At 53.1% G+C, this 11,866-nt stretch overlaps 3 protein-coding genes across 3 annotated transcripts; 2 read left to right on the top strand and 1 right to left on the bottom strand.

Annotated features, from left to right (window-relative positions):
* The first annotated feature begins 87 nt into the window (after positions 1 to 87).
* On the top strand, positions 88 to 3,846 carry P174DRAFT_393620 (Sec23/Sec24 family protein). The gene is made up of 6 exons (XM_024823605.1): positions 88 to 1,574; positions 1,624 to 1,721; positions 1,779 to 2,119; positions 2,170 to 2,607; positions 2,669 to 2,860; positions 2,916 to 3,846. The coding sequence occupies exons 1-6, from the start codon at positions 213 to 215 to the stop codon at positions 3,548 to 3,550; spliced, it is 3,066 nt and encodes a 1,021-aa protein (XP_024680583.1). The 5' UTR covers positions 88 to 212; the 3' UTR covers positions 3,551 to 3,846.
* Positions 3,847 to 5,113: 1,267 nt separating this feature from the next.
* P174DRAFT_443996 (putative extracellular thaumatin domain protein) lies at positions 5,114 to 6,523 on the top strand. The gene has a single exon (XM_024827972.1). It carries the CDS (start codon positions 5,601 to 5,603, stop codon positions 6,132 to 6,134), a length of 534 nt encoding a protein of 177 aa, XP_024680582.1. The 5' UTR covers positions 5,114 to 5,600; the 3' UTR covers positions 6,135 to 6,523.
* Positions 6,524 to 7,272: 749 nt separating this feature from the next.
* P174DRAFT_443994 (putative ABC efflux transporter) lies at positions 7,273 to 11,630 on the bottom strand. The gene is made up of 3 exons (XM_024827971.1): positions 10,730 to 11,630; positions 8,081 to 10,658; positions 7,273 to 8,024 (listed from the first exon to the last, which is right to left on the bottom strand). Exons 1-3 carry the CDS (start codon positions 11,402 to 11,404, stop codon positions 7,381 to 7,383), a joined length of 3,897 nt encoding a protein of 1,298 aa, XP_024680581.1. The 5' UTR covers positions 11,405 to 11,630; the 3' UTR covers positions 7,273 to 7,380.
* Positions 11,631 to 11,866: the final 236 nt, after the last annotated feature.

The following is an 11,866-nucleotide window of genomic DNA, read 5'->3' as shown; positions in this document are numbered from 1 at the left end:
TTCGGGAGCTGTTTCGGCGCGACGTAAATCCGGTTAATTGTTAGGTGGTCAGTTGTTGATGATGTCGAACAAGACCCTCGGCGATCTCAAACTTCATAGAAGACGCTTTCTGCGCGTCTGAAATTACTGCTCGTGCTCCACAGATTGATGCACTGATCAGCCATCGTCCCTTTTCTCCTCCCAGTCCCACGGTATCCGCGTTATGAAGCAGCATGGCAGACCCATCAATGTATTACTCTGTCGGCCAGGGACCTGCGCCTCCTGAAGACCCCTCCGATCCCAGTCGGATGGCCCACCAAGTTCCTCCTCCGTCTCATCCTCCTGCCGGCTATGGACCTGGAGCTGTTCCTCCTCAACCAGGAGCTCCCTACGGGGCAGCAGCTCCGAATCAATGGCCCCCTTACGGCTCGCCATCTCCTTTACAGCAACAACCGCAGCAACCCCCGCATCTGGCCTCCCCTCCTCCATTCGGCTACAATGCAGGCCCGCAGGCCGGGATGGTAGCTCCCACTGAACCAGGTTTGGGAGGGCTGACACATCAAATGGGTGGATTGGGGATTTCAGGGGAAGGAGGGGCTCGGACACACAAGAAGAAGCATCGACATGCACACCATGATATTGGCGGAGCTTCTGCCACTGCCCCGGCGCAAGGGCCGTTTGCTGGAATGCCTCAGGGAGGTGTACAGCCAACATCGCAGTTCCTGAATACCGGACTTGCCGACTCTCCGCGTCCTATCTCGCCAGGTGTCGGTGCTGGTGTTGCTCAGCCCGCCGGCGTAGGGGGTGGAGCCGGTGCGAGTTTTGGCGCTGGCTCAGTCGCAACTCAGGGCAAGATTGACCCGGAACAGATTCCCAGCATTCCTCGGTCGCGCGACCTGCCTGCGCAGTACTATTTCAACCACGTCTATCCGACTATGGAACGGCATCTTCCTCCCCCGGCTGCGATTCCCTTCGTGGCCCACGACCAAGGCAATTCGTCGCCGAAGTATGCTCGACTTACGCTAAATAATATTCCATCTACAGCCGACTTTCTGTCCTCTACCGGCTTGCCTCTCGGGATGATCCTGCAGCCGCTGGCCCGACTGGATCCGGGTGAGCAGCCCATTCCCGTTTTGGATTTTGGAGACGCTGGGCCTCCACGATGCCGAAGATGCAGGACATACATCAACCCGTTCATGACATTCAGGTCCGGAGGGAACAAGTTCGTCTGCAATATGTGCACGTTTCCCAACGACGTCCCTCCAGAGTACTTTGCCCCTCTCGATCCGTCAGGAGCGCGTGTGGACCGCATGCAACGTCCGGAATTGATGATGGGCACAGTCGAGTTCTTGGTGCCCAAGGATTACTGGAACAAGGAGCCTGTTGGTCTACGTCAGTTGTTCCTGATCGATGTCAGTCACGAAGCAATCAGCCGAGGATTCCTTAAGGGTATCTGCAAGGGTATCATGGAGGCTCTGTACGGCACAGAAGGGTCTGAAAATCCGGAGGACGAAGCATCGTCGCGACGGATTCCTGAAGGCTCAAAGATTGGTATCGTCACGTTCGACAGAGAAGTACAATTCTACAATCTGAGTGTATGTTCCTATGGTCACTGTTGATTGCTGCGGATGCTGACCAACGTAGGCACAACTTGACGGACCGCAGATGATGGTGATGACCGACCTTGAGGAACCGTTTGTGCCGTTGAGCGAGGGGCTCTTCGTGGATCCTTATGAATCAAAGTGCGACCCCTGAATCTGCAGAATTCGTTCAAGGCGACTGACCGACTTTTTTCCTAGGGACGTAATTACTGGTCTGCTGCATCAGATTCCGAAGATTTTCGCCCACAGTAAGAAGCCTGAGCCTGCACTGCTTCCAACATTGAATGCGGCTCTCTCCGCTCTACAAGCCACAGGAGGGAAAATCATCTGTGCCGTGGCTACCTTGCCCACTTGGGGCCCTGGGGCTTTGGTGCGGCGGGAAGATCCCAAGGTCCATGGGACGGATGCGGAACGGAAGTTGTTTACCACAGAGAATGCAGCATGGAGTTCGACAGCCAGTAAACTGGCGGGAGCTGGTATTGGTGTGGACATGTTCATCGCGGCGCCTAACGGGACTTATATGGACGTTGCCACGATCGGTATGTCTCTTTTGCCTGGAAATGAGGTGTTCTGCTGACAATTCTATCAGGACATGTCCCCGAGGTCACCGGCGGCGAGACATTCTTTTACCCCAACTTCCATGCTCCGCGCGACCTCCTGAAACTCTCCCAGGAGCTGGCGCATTCAGTCACCCGTGACACCGGCTTCCAGGCACTGATGAAGGTCCGTTGCTCGAACGGTCTTCAGGTATCGGCCTATCACGGAAACTTTGTGCAGCATACGTTTGGAGCCGACCTCGAGATCGGAGCCATTGATGCAGACAAGGCAATTGGTGTTCTCTTCAGCTACGATGGCAAACTGGATCCCAAGCTGGATGCTCACTTCCAGGCTGCGTTGTTGTACACTTCCGCCAACGGGCAGCGTCGGGTGCGGTGCATCAACACGGTGGCAGCTGTCAACGAAGGAGGCTTGGAGACGATGAAGTTTGTTGATCAGGACGCAGTTGTCAGCATTATGGCCAAGGAAGGTGGGTTTCCCAGCACACAGACCAAGGGTTCCGAGACAAGCGCATACTAATGTCCTGCCAGCGGCGGCCAAAACGCTCGACAAACCACTCAAAGACATCCGGGCCAGCATCACCGAGAAGACGGTGGATATTTTCAGCGGATACCGCAAGATCTTTTCAGGGTCGCACCCTCCCGGACAGCTCGTGTTACCGGAGAATCTCAAGGAGTTTTCCATGTACATGCTCAGCATGATCAAATCGAGGGCGTTCAAGGGTGAGCTATATGCTACGGTTGCAACTTATGAATTGGCCGCTAACAGGGCAACTAGGTGGCCAGGAATCGTCCGACCGGCGGATTCATGATATTCGGATGCTACGATCGATAGGATGCACAGAGCTGTCACTGTACCTGTATCCCCGGATCATCCCCATCCACAACATGCAACCGGAGGATGGGTTCCCGAACGAACAGGGACAATTACAGGTACCACCCGCGCTCCGCGCCAGCTACTCCAAGATCGAGGAAGGCGGAGCGTACCTGGTAGACAACGGCCAGATGATTTTACTATGGCTTCATTCACAAGTTTCCCCCAACCTACTTGAGGATCTGTTTGGACCCGGGCAAACGTCTCTGCAAGAGCTCAACCCGCAGCTTTCGTCGTTACCGGTGCTGGAGACACACCTAAATGCGCAAGTGCGCAATCTGCTACAGTACTTGTCGACTATCCGAGGATCGAAGGCGGTGGCTATCCAGCTGGCACGGCAGGGATTGGACGGGGCCGAGTACGAATTTGCGCGACTGTTACTGGAGGATCGCAACAATGAGGCGCAGAGCTATGTGGACTGGCTGGTGCACATCCACCGACAAATCAACTTGGAACTGGCGGGGCACCGGAAGCGCGAGGATACAGCGGGGGAGGGAACCTTGTCCAGTCTCGCCGGACTGCGGGCCCCATATTGGTGATTGGCACTACGTAGTGTGACTGTGTGCCTCTATCGTAAGCGATGTTGGCTGGGAGGGGCCAGTAGTCAATATCCATCCGAGGCAAGGATCTCCCTTTGTCTTATTCATTTTCTTTTCTGTTCATGCGAGTATACCAGATTTTGTTTCCTACTTGTATAGCCAAACGCCAATGTACCACTTTCACCGTACCACCGGACCTGTTACCTTTGCTTACATGCGTCTCTTTTGAGTACGCAAGAGACAGTTAGAGTTATGAGCCTTGGCCCTACGCCTGGACCCAAAGCAACCAAGCCTAGAATGATGGAGTGGGATTCTAGAACGCGGGATCTGCGCTCGGTGAAAGAGGGGCTGGAGGGGGTCGGAGGGGGTCGGAGGGGCAGAGAACAAGGGACCCTTTTCAAGTCCTCCACTCTTCCATTTTCAGGAACTGGAGCCCTGGATCCCCTCTTTAGACTCTGAGAAGGAGATAATTGGCGTTTGCGCGACTCCAACTGGGGCAGTGGAGTTGGCATCGCACATCAGTGGCTGGAAGATGGAGGTGTGTCTACGTCGGCATATGTCAATCTCGACCAGAAGCTCTGGCTATTTTGTAAGCATAAGAGTTTTCATTCAGAGTACGAGGGGTACTGTTTATTTGGTTCTGAATGTCAGCAAAATGGGAAAAAGAATGTGAAAGAACAGTGTTGAAGTTTGTTCTTCGCGCCAAACTAAGTGTATTCGGGGTAGACTCCAAAAGCAGCAAGGATGCTGACAAAGGGACTGAAAGAGTTTTAAACTGCGTAGAGAACTTTTCTCTTTCGTCTTCCTGAGGTGCCAAGGTTGAGGGATTTGCCTTCATCGGAACCAAACAACCAGTTGGCGAAGTCGGAGTAATATGCACGCACTTTGTCTGGCTGTTAGGCATGTTGCCACGCTTTTAGTCATACAAAATTTATGCCTACGAAATTTTTCAAAATGCCACGCATCCACAAAGCGTTGGCAAAGGATCAAATAGACTTCGCCAACCCATGGGAATACCCTCAAAGACCAGAGATTTTTTGCGTCCCAGAAAAAGGGAACTAAGTTGCCGAACCATAGTTCACGTCATCCGGTTCTTCTTTTTCTCTTCCTTTCTGGGGCTCGGCAGAGTTTGAGGTTTGGGAATGGGGTCAGCGGAGCTGGATATGGGAATCCATGTGCTACTTACTGCCTTTATGCGGGGTGTTGGTGTTGGCGTCAGGCAGCTAACAAGCAGAGCTACATTATATTATAGACGTGATATTAAGATCAACTGCATAATCAATGTCGACTGAGACATTCCAGCTCATTGTACAGTGTCATATGTGTCATACATTGGATGAGGTCAAATTGAAGTGATCGTTGCGGCATTAACTTGCATATATCTCGCTTAGTGGTGCAGATATGGCTGTTGCCGCGATGGCTGATTGGCTGGCTGCAAGAGATTGACAGGGACCCCAAAAGTCTGCCCTGAATTCATGATAATAAATTCAGTCATCGAACCAAGTGTAACAAGGTCAGGTACTTGCAAACTTGAGCCAATTATCCCCAGGATTCTTTAGTGGCCATGGATGCAGTGGGGTTCTTTCATTCTCTTCCCCTTCTTTTCAGGCTTCTAGGGTGCGAACCTCCGATGGATGGACCCAGGTGTGATTGATCCCTGGCTCAGGCGCCTAGAACCACGTTGGCTCGACTTTCTGGTTCACCTCTCATGTGCTGGTGGTACCTACCGAATCCATACTTGAGAGTTTGCCATCTGGTCGCCGACCCTGACTAACCCCAAAATGGGCAATTTGGCTTGCCTCCGGTATCCCATCTGAAGCTATATAAACCCTTGTCGCGACTGGTGTTCTGGCTTCCTTCATCATCAAACAACACTCTCTTCTTCAGTTGTCTTTCTCTTTGTCCCAGTGACATTACTTTCTTTTCAGTCAATTCGACTGCTTCATTCTCTTGTCAATCTTTGACTACCACTATCACTTGTCTGTCGAACAGACCAATTCCGTCTTCTTCTTTAAGAACAATCTCTTCAGTCTCTACATCCTCAGTCAAAATGATGTTCACCAAGGCCTTCCTCACTGCTGCCTTTGCTACCCTCTCCACTGCCCTGCCCCATGTCATCCAGCGCAGCGGCGAATCCTCCGCCTCTGGAGGCGGCGTCCAGATCGTCAATAAGCTGAGCCAAACCGTCTACGCGTGGTCGGTCGCTGATAGTGTCAGCGACATGCATACCCTCTCTGCGGACGGCGGCTCCTACTCCGAGCAATGGCGCACCAACTCCAACGGCGGCGGCGTCTCCATCAAGCTGTCCACCAAGCCTGACCAGTCCGATGTCCTCCAGTTCGAGTACACCCAGTCCGGCGACACCATCTTCTGGGACATGTCCTGCATCGATATGGGCTCCGACTCCGAGTTCTCCAAGTTCGGCTTCACCGTTGAGCCTTCCCAGTCCAGCGGCGACTGCCCCTCCGTCAACTGCAAGGCCGGCGACACTGCCTGCGCCGAGGCCTACCTGCAGCCCAAGGACGACCATGCCACCCACGGCTGCCCCATCGCCACCTCTTTCGTCCTGAACATTGGCAACTAGATCGCCAGCGAGAGCGCCAGCAAAGAAAAGCAAGCAATAAACGTCGGCGAGCCGACGACCACCAATACAACTATACCCGGCCACTGGTCACTTGGTCACCTTCACTCTTGCTTGATGCAATTGAGGCCCTGAACATGTGGAGCTTTTGTTCTTTATTCCTTTTTTTTCTTCTGTCATCAAACACTGGGACACGACACTCTCTCACTCCTGGTTGAGTTTGATTCTCTCGTTGTCAACCTGTCATATATAGAGTGCTAGCTACTCTCTCCCTGTCGAACAGGTCGAGTGACGCGCTACGATTCATGTTTGTTTATGCTATACGATATATGAAAAAAGTCATATATGGATCTTGGATTGGATTTGGATGTACAGAAACATTAGAATAGACTATAGACTTGTGAATATTATGACTACAACAAAACTACTCACTTCCTGGTAAATTTCTTAAAAAAAGTTGCTTCCAGTAGAGTTCTCAACTCTGCAAACTATCTGCGCTGCTCTCGTCACACTGATCACATCAGAATGAAAGTTGGCATCCCAGGCTACCAGCTAAGACCCAAACACGCAAGCAAGACAGGGCAGTGGGCCAGACCATGTCATAGCATGGAAGGTTGAACTGGAGTCTGCAGTCTGCAGTCTGCAAGCAATACGGAGTAATGGAGACTGGCTACGTACACCAGCGCCACAGTGGGACAACCCCCCAGCACTCTATTCCCATTGGCTCTGTTGGGATATGAACCAGTGAGAGGGCGCAAAAATGGTTTTCTATGTGGATCATCTCCGCCCAATGATCAGCGTCGCTGACGGTCAGTGCTTAAATAAGCATATTGCCGACTAACCTTATGCAACTATCAGATCTGATTGGACAGTATGGGGAATTGTTGCCTCGATGCCTGATAATTATTCCCTTCAGATTTTTCCTTCAGTTGGAGGGAACCAGGTTGATCCTCCCATTCTGGACATGTTAATAAGCAGCGCACCGACGCGATCACTGTCTGACTGGTGCAGCGAGGTCCCACACCGTTCCTTGAAATCCCGATCCTGTTCGGGATTTCTGTGGTCTAGACTTTCGCTGCGCATTATGGATACGCTACTCTTTCAGGTATCGTCTACGCGTCTGAATGTAGAAGTCATCCCGAGAGTTCTTTTTGCTGGCAATGGTTTCTCATTGGCGAGTTCCCTACTACCAATGACGACCTGAGATTTCAAGAACAATGATTAGGTAGATACAAAGATGATGTCAAGTCTACCGCAGGCGGCGCCAAAATCCCTCACGCATCACCTTGAGCATCGCAAACGCCACCAATCGGTAAACGATCGTGCAGACGCCAAGCGCCATCACGTTCATCGGCGCGTTCTTATCTAGATTGTAGAGCTGCAGCACTTGCTGCCCGGTCTGGATCGGGCAGGTCCCGTTCGCCAGGAGCTGCGACGAGGTGCATGTGAAATGCTGGTCGCGCATCGCGTACGGCGCCAGGTTGGCGATCGAGTACTTGATCGGTGACAGGTGGTTGATGGCCTGCAGGGCGTCGTTGACGTTCAGGCTCATCACGCCACCAAGGATGGTGGAAATAGACAGCAGAATCGACGTGACGTTGACGGCGAATCCGACGTGCGAGAAGAGCGTGCAGAACATGATTCCGACAGACTCGCCGCAGCTGATAATGCAGAAGCAGTTAAATGCGCTGATGAGGAACATCCTAGGACTGCGTTCTAGGTTATCCGCGTAGGCCGCGAGCACCCCGAAGATGATTGAGGAGATCGCCTCAAAGGGTACTTCTAGCGTCGTGTACTGCAGAATGAAAGTCTCCGCAGAGTAGCAGTGGTCCGCTTCTTCCCGGTAGAAGACGTCCCTTTCGTTTGGATAGATGGCGATGTTTTGCAGCATCCCTATCTCATTAGCATTTATGAACCTGACGCGTTGGACTATAACGGACGAGACTCACCGACAAAATACAACGCAGCAAACTCCTGGATAAACCCCATCCGCGATTGCACCGCAACATAGTCATTCTTTAGGGGAGCAAAGAATAGAGCCATGATGATCGCAATCCCCACCACCTGCATTGAGCGAGCCATCACCAATGGTGGCTGGCGCCAGAAATTGATCGCGGCACGGTGCAGCACCAACGGGTACGTGATCCGAAAGGGAAGCATGCGTCTCTTCAAGCTTCCAAGTTCCGCCGGAGTCGCAATCTGTGACGGGCGGCGGGCCACACCTGGTTGTTGACTATCCCAGCTAGTGATCAACTTTTGTACACGCTCGCGGGTCAGCGCTTCTCTATCTTCCTGCTGTAGGTCGACCGTGATCAGGTCCAGAACAAAGTCGGCAGGATTCGTGGTCTTGGGACACTCGTATCCCAAGGACCGGAAGTACGGGAGCATCTTCTCGCCCTCGCCCGCATACACAGGATATCCTCCTCGGGCCAGTAGCAGGACACCCGAGAAGTGCTGGAACAGGTCCGACCGGGACTGGTGGATGGTCATGATCAGGGTGCGACCCTCGGCTGCCAGCGCTTCGAGGACTTCAATAATCGACGTGGCTGTAAAGGCATCGAGGCCGCTAGTAGGTTCATCCAACAGCAAAATCTTCGGGTCTGTTAGAATCTGAATGGCGATGGTGACTCGTCTCTTCTCTCCGCCGCTGATGCCCTTGATGAGCTCGCTACCTATCAGATTGTCCGCGCATTCTTTCAATCCCATCTTGAGGAGGATCTCCTCTGCTCGCTGGTTCTTCTCCTCGCGCGACATCCACTGGGGCAGCCTCAGGCCAGCTGCGAAACGCAGACTCTCGCGCACCGTCAGCGACGGCATCAACGCGTCGTCATCCTGTGCGACAAACGATGTCACCGACCGGATCACGCTCTCTGAAGGCACAGCACCGTTGTAGAGTATGTTTCCCTGCAGCAGATATTGTGTCCCCAAGGAACCTCTTAACCTTCGTGCAATAGAGTTGAGCAGCGATGTCTTCCCACTACCCGAGGGGCCCATGATGACGTTCAATTTCCCCGGCTGGAATTCAGCGGTGATGGGTTTGAGGATGGGTAGCGTCCGCGATCCCCGGCGAAATACCTGGCGTTTCCGGATCTCCAAGGCATACTTGTCCAGCGAGATGGTGACAGGACGAGCTTCATCGGGGCGCCGTTCGGCAAACTTCTCTTTACCCGCAGACAGGTCTACATCGGTCTTCCGGGCTTGTGCGATGTCAATGGCGAAACGATTGTACTGGAGCAGCAAGCCAGCAAGCAGATAATGACCGATAACGAAGGCCACGAGGATCACAATTGGCCGCCATATCCAGTTTGACGGAAACCCCAGGTTCTCCATAATATACCGGCCCGTGTATTGCGTACACGCGGGATTCGATGGGTCGGTTGAATAGGGACAATCGTAGAACTGGCCCTCTGGCGGCCCGTCAGGACCAATGAATTCGTTGGCGCACAGGGCACCGAAGATGTAGAATGTATATGCCACCCATTTTAGCCACCTCACGTACACAGGGATCTGGTTCGACTGTACAAAGTACCCGCACGCGAAAGACTGTAGTGTGAACGAAAGGTTGCCCACAAGACTCGCACCGGGGAAGCTGCGAGCGACGCCAATGGAGACGGCGGCAAAGGTGACAGCAATGTAGTGAGTGAGGATGGTCAGAAGTAAGAAGATGAAGAACTGGTCCACGCTGAGACGGTATCCGACCATGAAGTAGTATATAATTGCGAAGATAATAGGCACAGGCAGGTCTTCTAGAGGAAGGCGCGCTGCACGTCTGCTCAGCAAGAAGGCCGGGACACCCACGACGCCTTCGTTTCTCTCGCGATCGAATAGACGTATGTCGATTGTCAGACGATACGTCTCATAGAGAAGGACCAGATATCCGTTGAGGCTGCTTGCGGTATACAGACTGCCTTGTCTCGATCGAATACCAGCTTGACTCTCATCAAGCTGTAAAAAGATCCAGCCATTGATGACAGCCATTCCCACGGCCTCCAGAAGGCTTCCCGCCACGCCGAGAGGGTCTCGGATTGTTGTCGTGAATGTCCGAGAGGTCAGAACACGGAATTGTTGACGGAAGGAAGCTGCCTTGTTTATGGATGTAACTGCACCGGACGCCATCGACGTCTTCCTTTCCTGCCCAGGCTTCTCGATCTGTTTCCGCTCAGAGCTTCGAGACTTCCAGGCAGCTTTGAGAAGCTCCACTCGGGCCATCGATGCGGCCTCGAGCGACTCCGTCCGGTTATCAATGGCCGCAAGGTCGATCAAGAATTCAGCTGGATTCACAAACGGCGGCAGAACATGACCGCACGTTTCGAAATGGGACAAAGAGTCCCGAAGGGGCCCACTGTAAAGCACCGATCCCCGCGCCAAAAGAATCACATTGTCAAAGAGACTCCAGATCTCAGAGCGGGGAGCATGAATCGAAACGATGACGGTTCGACCATCCTCCGCGAGTCTTTTCAGCGTCCGGATGATCTGGAATGCGCTCGTTGCATCCAGGCCCGTCGTAGGTTCGTCGCAGAACAAGACCTGCACGAATTAGAATTCTTCCTTGTTGTTCTCTTTTTTTTTTTGGCTTCAGTGATCTGAAGGATACACACCGAGGGGTTCGCCAGCATCTGCACGCCGATGCTCGTCCGCCTTTTCTCCCCTCCACTGCAACCCTTGTGTGTGTTTGTCCCAATCCGCGTGTCGGCACACTCCTTCAGCCCCAACTCCAATATCACCTGCTCGACAACCCGATGCCGCTCCTCCTGCGTTGCTGGCGGCGGCAATCGCAGATCCGCCGCATACCGCAGAGTCTCTCGAACCGTCAGGGTGGGGATTAGAACATCCTCCTGCATGACATATGCACTGCGAATCCCCTCGATGCCCGCAACTCCGTTGAAGGTAGTGGCCCCGGAAACTTTCGCCTTGGTCAAGCTCATCCGACCAGCCATTATGTTGAGCAGCGATGTCTTGCCAGACCCACTGCTACCGATAATCGCCGTAAGACTCTTACTAGGCATGAATGCATCGACGCTGTCGAGGACAGTCTTGTGCGTGCGGGTGTCCACCTTCTTCCCGCAGAGCCGATGCCATATCTGCGACGGCGGGGTCTCCCATACTGGGCGCGTCGTATCAACTTGGAGCGATAGATCCTCAACACATACATCGACTGGGTCAACGGCGCGGAGGGACAGGTTGAACGTCGCGGTTTGGTCTTGTAATCCCTCAGCAAAGACAAGGTCTTCGGGGACTTTGAGCTCCGCGATCAGATCGTCATCTTTCTCCATGCTGAGCACTGAGCACGGCTCATTGCCTGAAACAGGCTTACTGCGGCAAGACAGCACAAGGAGCCAGATTCTGTTGTATCACGGGCAACCACAGTCAAACAAGCAAGCAAGCAAGCAAGATCTCCTCGTTCGAGCACGAACGATGAGAATTTGGCCCAACGGCCAAGAACACGGGGTAAGACATGTTGTCGGATTTAGGCTCCGTGGTGCTTGGGGTGCCTCTACAAGGCTCATTCAATTTAGCTGGAGTTGGGAAACGCCTGGACCCAAAACGGCCGGAGATTTTGCCATTATTGGCTGCTGACGGCTAGGATGGAGTCGTCCCGTGATCTTAGTGCTTCGCTTAGAGCAGGTCTCTGGTAGATTCGACCGGGTGTTAGTTTATTATTCTCGTAACTTGTGACGAATAGGCCAGCTCTCAGATCAATTATCGAGATCATACCAAGCATGTGACGGTTTACT

This window comes from Aspergillus novofumigatus (genome assembly GCF_002847465.1).
Source record: "Aspergillus novofumigatus IBT 16806 chromosome Unknown P174scaffold_6, whole genome shotgun sequence".
NCBI classification, from domain to species: Eukaryota; Fungi; Ascomycota; class Eurotiomycetes; order Eurotiales; family Aspergillaceae; genus Aspergillus; species Aspergillus novofumigatus.
Note: the sequence above shows the minus strand (reverse complement) of the source record. Positions and strands in the feature narration are given on the sequence as shown.